The 8,528-nt window shown below is 44.7% G+C and overlaps 2 protein-coding genes across 2 annotated transcripts in view; both read right to left on the reverse strand.

The window, feature by feature from the left end:
- Window positions 1-5,760, reverse strand: part of ttc39b (tetratricopeptide repeat domain 39B) — a 19,930-nt gene extending 14,170 nt beyond the window's left edge. Inside the window, exons 1-2 of the mRNA XM_008292660.1 lie at window positions 5,525-5,760; window positions 58-92 (exon numbers count right to left, since the gene is read on the reverse strand). Coding sequence (XP_008290882.1) covers window positions 58-92; window positions 5,525-5,563 — 74 coding nt within the window. The 5' untranslated portion in view covers window positions 5,564-5,760. The remainder of the gene's footprint in view (window positions 1-57; window positions 93-5,524) is intronic.
- A 789-nt stretch (window positions 5,761-6,549) lies between these two features.
- Window positions 6,550-8,528, reverse strand: part of psip1b (PC4 and SFRS1 interacting protein 1b) — an 8,294-nt gene continuing 6,315 nt past the window's right edge. Inside the window, exons 13-14 of the mRNA XM_008292678.1 lie at window positions 7,700-7,967; window positions 6,550-7,163 (exon numbers count right to left, since the gene is read on the reverse strand). Coding sequence (XP_008290900.1) covers window positions 7,144-7,163; window positions 7,700-7,967 — 288 coding nt within the window. The 3' untranslated portion in view covers window positions 6,550-7,143. The remainder of the gene's footprint in view (window positions 7,164-7,699; window positions 7,968-8,528) is intronic.

Raw genomic sequence — 8,528 nt, forward strand, 5'->3', positions numbered from 1 at the left:
GTCTGTGTGTGTGTGTGTGTGTGAGTGTGTGTGTGTGTCCTGCGGTTGTGTACTCACGCTGGTATCCGGTCGAAGGCATCTTCAAAACAGTCCTGAAACACACAAACGCAGGTTCCAGGTTAACGAGTCGACTTTAACGAGTCGGCGGTTCACTTCCTGTCGCGTCGCCATGGCAACCGATGCTGAGACCCGCCCAGGATGACTCACAATTAGTCTGATGTTTATTATGATCTATTTTACTTCATTCCCCTCTTGTCGTTTGTATTACTTGGTCTAGTTTTTTGTCCTTTTGTGTCTCGTTTGACGTCATTGTGTCTCATTTGTGGCGTTTTGTCTTGTTTTTTGTCGATTTGTGTCATTTTGTGTCCCCCTTTTGGTTGTTTTCTGGGTCATTTTGTCTCGTTTTTCGTCGATCTGCATCTCATTTGTGTCACTTTGCCCTGTTTTTTGACCTTTTGTGTCTGTCTTTTGTTTGTTTGCTGTCTCGTTTGAGCCTCGTTTGCCGATTTGTGTCATTCTGTCTCTCTTTTCTTTGATTTGTGTCTGATTTGTGGCGTTTTTTTTGTAATTTTGTGTCTCGTTTTTGGTGTTTTGTCTTGTTTTTTGCCGTTTTGTGTCACTCGGTCTTGTTTTTCGTGGCTCTCTGTCTCATGTTGTCCTGTCTCTTGACGTCTTGTGTCTGTCTCTGGACCTTTTCTTTGTCGTCTCTGGTGTCTCGTTTGCCGTTTCGTGTCTCTTTGTGGTCGTTTCGTCTCCTCCTCCTACAGATGTTAAACTACCTCCATGTTTCCAGCTTCTCCAGAACATTAGAACGACTCCAACACTTAAAATCCTCTGAGAACCCGGACATATCAGGTTTTCGGCTCTGATCGGTTCATTTTCCTGACGGCGCTGCACATCACAGAAGAGCAGATGGAGCTCTGCTGCAAAAGCACATTTAGGTGATTGTTTTCTATTTTTTCCGCCTGTGGTTCTGACAAACGGTGTGATTCTGGTGGTGGTTTGTTTTCAGAGGCGCCGTGGTTCCCTTCAGACTCGACCTCGGACTGAACGAGTCTCTGAAACACGATGACGACCGAGTGCGGCTAATAATAGGCGTTACATAAGAGCTGCAGACTGGAGCTGCACATCGACCCTCTGGGCTGCGACCCACAAACAACAACAACAACAACAACAACAACACGATGCTGCACACAGCGACGCGCTCATCCGTGAATCACACACATCAGACGTTTCGCTGCGCTTTGCCCCGAGTCCAGTCTGACAGGCACGGAGCTGCAAAACGTGTCCTGAAGGAGCACATAGAGACACAAACGGGCAATAAAACGGCACAAAACAGCCACAAACAAAGAAAAAACGACCACAAAGAGACACAAAACCACGAGCAGAGACAAGACGAACAGAAGAACGAAGCTTCAGCAGCACAGCGACGCAACAGGAAGCAGGAAGGAGCAACAGCAGACCAACAAACCACCAGCCTGCTGTTCACAGCTTATGCATTCAAACTGGCGACAGGAAAGCAGAAGGCTGCTGGTGTTACTGTCGGTGGTGGTTTTAATGGTCCTGTTGTGCCTCCTCCTGTGTGTCGGCCTCCACTGAGGATGTTCCTGGAGAGTCCACAGCAGGGTTCTGTGGTTCGGTCGGCAGCAGACGAAACAGGAAGCAGCTGCTGTCTGATGTTACAGCCCAGTCGCTCTCTGGTGTCTGCAGCGCCCTAATCAATTAGTCAAGACTCCAGCAGAGTCCTGTTACCGAGCACACAGACACCAGAGAACCTCCAGAGAACCTCCAGAGAACCTCCAGAGAACCTCCAGAGAACCTCAGGCCACTGTGGGCTCAGTCTCTGTTGCTTTGTGGTCGTTTTGTGTCTTTGTTGTCGTTTCCAGCCTCAGTAACAACAGATCTCCTTTCAGTTGAGTCACTGAGCTTCAACCATGTCTCACATTCTCATGACGCTTTAAGACCCAACAAACATCAGAACCGCCTGAAGGGACGCCGCAGAACTCCTTAAAGATCCTTGTAACCCACTCCCACCCATAAAACCTCCAAAAGGTTCTAGAGAAACCCCTATAGACCCGTTATACAACCCGGTAGAACACTGGAACCTCCTCAAGGATCGTTGGAACCATTTAGTAAACCCCGAAGAGCCTTGGAACCCAACCTGTGACACTTCCTGACCCCAAAGGAATCTCAAGAACCTCCAAAGCATTCTCAAGCACCCCCTCAAGGACCTGCAGAATCTTTTCAGTGAGCCAGGAAAGACCTTCAAGATCCACTGAGAGACTCCGTAAAACTACCAAACCTCAACTACGAACCTCACAGTGTTCTCAGAGACTCTTTAGAGACCCGTCACTTGGACTCGTATCCCTTTTACGAACCCCTAGAACCCCTTCAGTGGGCACGAGAATACACTCAAGAACCTTACAACCCATCCACTCTCCAGAAGGTTCCACAAAACCACCAGGGAAACATCTCAAAGAATTCTCGGAGACTCCTTAGAGACCCATCACCTGTCCTGGCGCCTTCTTTATACCTTCTGGAACCTTTTCAGTAAAAACATCAAGAACTGTAGTACCCTCAGACCCGTCCAATCTCAGAGGGTTCCACAGAACCAGATGGAACCATCTCAGAGCATTCTTAGACATTGTGCAGAGACCCGTAATGTGTACTAGAACCCCTGAAGCTCTTCAAGTGTCTTAGAACCGACTGTACGCCTCATCAGTCTACCAGGAGAACCCCCAGAACCCCTTAAATGACTTGTGGAACTTCGTCAAAGCATTCTCCAACACTGTCGCACAACTGGACCCCACAGGATGGACTCGCCAGAACAATACCAGGATCATTTGAACCTCCAGAGAGAAAACTGTTCTCGACACCCTTTCAAAGATCACCAGAACCTCCTAACCCCTCAGAACGTTCTCTAGAGCCCACTAATGACCCAACAGACCCCCGTCGTCCAGACTCTCCCTCACAACGACGACTCTGTGTGTCTCTTTACTCGACACTCGTGGCCTTCGCCCACCTTTGACCCGCAGAACAAACAGGAAGTTCCAGCCAGAACAGCGGCGTCCTTGTTGCCTGGATAATCACATTGTGCTAACGCTCACCTCCTGACGACGTGACGGAGGAAACACAAACGGCCACTCTGAGACGACACTGATGCCACTGAGCAGCTGTCTAAGTGCAGTCAGCTGAGGACGGCCGGCGTCGGTCAGAACCAGTTACGAGCAGCACATTCGTTGTGTCCGGTTCTGTTCGCGTGCAAAATTCTGCGAATTCTTCAGCGGAAGTCGTCTCAGTCTAACAGAACCGAAGCAAGCGACTCCTCGTTTGTTGATTTAACGTGATGAAGGAAGATTCTTTATGAAAAACCCAAAACCTGCCCAAAGGCGCCCAAAACTCCTCAGAACGTCCTGGAACACGGGATCTGCTCAGAAAACCCAGAAACCTCCGTTAACTCACTCCTGTGACGTCCTTGCTCACTTTTCTGCAGTTCAGCTGAAACTACGTCAACTATAAAGCTTCTGTAGAACCTGAGGATCGTCCTCTGGAACCCTGAGACCCGAGACCCGTCAACAAGCCGCTAGCTGTAACGGACACAAACAAACAACAAACAGCTGTAGCTCTGCGGTTTCCAGAGAACCGCTGACTGGAACAGAGGTGTTCTGTTTGCTGCATGAATTCCTGGTGTTCTTTACATTCCGGTCGTGTATCGGGTCTTTGTTTTTCAGGTTCTGAAGGGTCAAAGGTCGCAGCAGCAGAAGCGACGTCCCGGTCCGACGGCGTTCAGGATTATTTGGTGCTGACGTTGCCGAGCAGCAGCGAGAAAGATTTCATGAACGCAGCGGAATTCCTCAGCGATGAGACGAGTGAAACCCACAGAGAGCCGTCTGTCGGAACCACGAGGAGACGCAGAACCTCCTGCAGAACCCCGGACAGAACCTCCTGCAGAACACCTGGACACGCCGAGTCCACCTGCAGCTTCATAATCCTCTAAATCCAGCCCACTGACCCGCAGAACGTCAGCCTGAGCCCTAAAGACGTGTTCCCCTGAACCCACAGAACCCCCTGATCCCGTCCTGAGATCAGAACCACCCCCAGAACCACACTAAAAGCCCGTAGAATCTCGTTCCTGGACAGATGCAGACACAAAACCTCCTGACTGACTTTCTGTACTGCGGTTTGTTCACAGAACCCAGAACCTCCAGAACCTCTCTGAATCACATCTGATAAAAGTTCCGAAGAGGTCTGACGAACGACTAAAACCTCTCAGTGACACTCTGGACCACCGGACCTGGACAGGAGAACCATGTGGTTGTTTTTGTCCATGCAGCTGGTTCTGGTTCTGGTTCTGGTTCTGGTTTGTGTTTATTTATTGTTTGTTTTGTAGTTGTTTTGGTTTATCTGTGGCTGTTTTCTGTCCGTCGAGGCCGTTTTCAGTCCGTTTCAGCGTCTTCAGAACCTTCTGCTGCTGGTCGGTTCTGATGCTGTTCTTGTTCAGTGTCTCTTGAGCTCTTGTTGTTCAGCCTGCGGGTGGTTTGACCCGTCGGCGCCGTTGTTCGGATCCGTCTCTGTATCTCAGACTTCGATGTTTTTGCTTTGACCTCAGGGACTCAGAACCAAGTAAACCTGCTCAGGTAGAACCTACAGAACCTGCATCATCTGGACCAGAACCTCCTGAAGACGTTCCAGTGGTGGCTGCACTGGGCCACTCCCAGCAGGAACGAGGAGAACCAGTCGGAGCGGAGCGTCCGGTTCTACCAGGAACACCAAGGTTCCACTTTGACCTGCAGCTCAGCGCTGGAAGTAAATCATTAATCTGAGGCTGCAAACGGACTGAGAGCAGGAGGCTGAGACCGGACCGACCCACACCGGGCTCGGTTCTGACAACAGCAGCAGCGCCTTAAAGCAGAACTTTGGAAACGCAGGAAGCGGGCCTGAACGTACCAGGATTTACGACGCTTCTGTGTCTGTGTCTCGTTCTGCTCTGAGCTCTGACCCGGTTCTGTCCGGACCTCTGTGAACTCAACCAGTTGTGTTTCTAGAACTCTCTAATCCGCATTAAACTGGTCCAATGTCAAACTACCGAGTCGGTTCAGCAACGTTCTCCTGGTTCTGGACACTTCAAACAGGTTCTGAGTCTTTAGGAACATTTGGACACGTTCAGAATCAGACAGAACACAGATCTGAACACTACAGAACCATGAACACAAAACATAGACCTGGTTCTGATAGAACCCTGATATGAACAGAACATAGACCTGGTTCTGAGAGAACCATCATAAAGAGAGAAGATAGATCTGGGTCCAGTAGAACCCTGATATAAACAGAACATAGATCTGGGTCCAGTAGAACCGTGATATAAACAGAACATAGATCTGGGTCCAGTAGAACCACGACTACAGAACATAGACCTGGTTCCGGCAGCACCTTGACATAAACAGAACATAGACCTGGTTCTGATAGAACCCTGACATAAACAGAACAGGGACGTGGTTCCGGTGGACCGGTACCGGACACCCACCTCCTCCTCCGCCGCCGCTCCGTTGCCTACGTGGGCCATGTCGGCGCCTGTCCTCCTTCAGGTCCGCAGCTGTTCTATCAGGAGAACCTCATGTCTGCGCACACGGAGCTGCTGCTGCTGGTCGAACCTCGGTTCCGTCCTGCTGGTTCTCGGTTCTCTGCCGGTGATCGGGTCCCGGTTCGTCCTGCGTCAGTCGCTGTCGGAGGTTTCCGCTTATTTCCGTGAAGCAGCGCCGACAGACGGACGGACGGACGGAGTGACTCCTCCCAGCGGCGCAGCGTCAGCGGCTCCGGTTACCGCCGATATGTGGACTCAGACGGTTTATGGTTCTGTTCCGTTTAAAAATAAACAGTAAAAAAGTCACATAAAAATACAAAACATTTATTATCATCATGTTACATCCTGATGTGATGAAATGTTTAATTATGCATTCATTATTTCACCAGAACCAGGAAGAAGCTTCACATGAGCACATACATGTAGAAAAAAACATAAATGTAAAAAATTAAAAACTTAACACCACGTTTATAGTAAGTAAAATACATCATTTAATAATAAATGTTCATTTAATATATATATATATATATAAAATATATAATTTTAAATTACAAGAAATATATTTAAAAAAAACCAAAATATATATATATATACTTTTAATAATCATTTTTATGACTGAACTATTTTGTATTGAACAGTACTCACATCTTAATGAATAACTGAGAAAATAAAAAACTTTATTGCATTCCAATTTTTAAAAAAAACTAAATTAAAAAAATTACCAAGAACTAAATATTTTTTTTTTTTTTTTTTACCAGGAGTCAAATTTAATTTCAAAAATTATTTTAAGAATAAAAATAATAAGTTAAATTACTGTAGTGATGATTTTAAATGTTCCAATAAAAAAATCATTTTCAATATTTAAAAAAAATGATCCATAATAAGAGTTGATGACAGTAAAACTCGGTTCTTGACACTCAGATATTTTCTTCTTCAGTTTTCATCCACAGAAGAGAAACAAACAGACGTGATTGTGAATTTCTCCGTTTAATAATGAACACAGCAGATATCACAGAAACACTTTAATCCCGTCTGAACACCATAAAACCAAACGTAAAACACTTTTCCTCCGTCTGTCGCTCCGTAAACACAGCGACACGCTCCAGTAACAGCCAAAACCCACCAAACACAATGAGAGGAAATAAAAGCGTCACAATAAAATCTGTCTGTACAAAGTTTTACAAAAAGCTTTAATGCGTCAGTTTGACCTCGAACAGAAATGAACCCATCAGACTTTGTGTATCTTTAACTAACTGCGTCTGTGCGGCAGGTGAAAGGTGAGACAGGTGCGTCCAGGTGAGGCTGGACTCTGACCAGGTGACAGTTTGATCACAGGAGGAGGAGCTGAGCTCAGATCAGAGTTAATGCTAACGTTAGGTAAATAAAGGTAAATAAAACCTCCTGCGGACGCCTCACAGCTGCTCAGGCGTCGCAGTCTGTCCACAACAAGTAATAAATAAAAACACTGCTCAGTGTGTCGAGGTAAACGTGTGTCAAGGTGTTTTTCAGCTCCTCCCCCCCGCAGGGCAGACGTGGTTCAGTCCGGCGGCTTCAGGAGAACTTCAGGAAGAGTCCACTGGAGCTGTGTGGGGGGGGCGGGGACAAGACAAAACAACACAGTTACAATAAAGGAATAAATAATAGAACAGTTATTAATAATGAACCTTTAATATTTGTTGTAGAATTAATAAATAAATAATATGTGTGAAATATTTTTCAGTAGTTTGGTAAAACATTTTATATATTTAATTTTTAAATAAATAAAATTAATTTAATGAAAAAAAAACAGGTTCAGTCCTGATTTTATTATAATCTAAAAAATAATAAAAATGCAATAACAAAATGACTGAAGTAACAAACACGTTCATATGTTGTAAAAAATAAAATAAATCAGTGACACAAAAAGAACAAAAATTAAATTTATGGCAATAAAAGTGCCACCAAATTCTATTTAGTTTACATTCTATTATTTATTATTACTTAGATGAAAGTAATAAGAAAAAAATCAATATAAAAATATATTATTTTAATTATTGTGATAAGAAAACAAGACTCTATGCAACATTATTATAATTGTGTTAAACTATTTGTATTTTCACTACTTCCTGCTTCCTGTACCTGCCGCCTCGTCGTCCGGCTCCCCGTCGTCCCTCTTCTTCCTCTCCTTCAGCTGGTCCATCCTCCTCCTCACCTCCTCCAGCAGCTCGTCCCTCCTCAGCCGCTCCACCCTCTGCTGCTCCTCCTTCTCCTTCTCCTGCAGCAGCGAGCGCAGGAAGGCGGCGCTCACCACCTCCTCGCCTTCGCCCACCAGGAAGGCGTTCTTGAAGCGGCTGTAGAGCATCGAGGCCTTGGCCATGACGGCCTCGCTGGCCCGGTAGTACCGCATCTGCACGGAAGCAGGGAGAGAGACTCGAGTTAGAGTCCAGTCGCCGAGTTGACTCGACAGCTGTCATCATGTCTGATGTTTAGCTCCATGAAACGTGATGAAAACGTTCCCTCGTAATGACGCAAGACTGAGAAAAACTTTTAAAATAATCCAATTAATTAAAGTTTTTGTTAAATTATTGTGTCAAATGTTAAATATTATTGACAGAAAAATTATTTTCATTATAAAATATTAATTTAGAAAATCCTCACCACCCTACTTTACATCATTTTTATTTTTTATTACAAAAATTTCAGTTATTATCTATAGAAACACGTTTTATTGATGAATTTACAGAATATTGTTCAATTTCATTTTTTATTAAATTATTTCAGAACATTATTAAAAAATATAGAAAAATATTTGTTTAAATAGTAAAATATAAACAGAATTGTTTTATTATTACTATGAATATATTATTTTATCTGATATATAAATAACACATGCTCTACTTTTTATTTATTTTTATTAAATTATCATGTAAAGTTATTTTTTTATTTATAGAATTGTTTTATTTGAATT

Source organism: Stegastes partitus, unplaced genomic scaffold (assembly GCF_000690725.1).
Source record: "Stegastes partitus isolate 25-593 unplaced genomic scaffold, Stegastes_partitus-1.0.2 Scaffold823, whole genome shotgun sequence".
NCBI classification, from domain to species: domain Eukaryota; kingdom Metazoa; phylum Chordata; class Actinopteri; family Pomacentridae; genus Stegastes; species Stegastes partitus.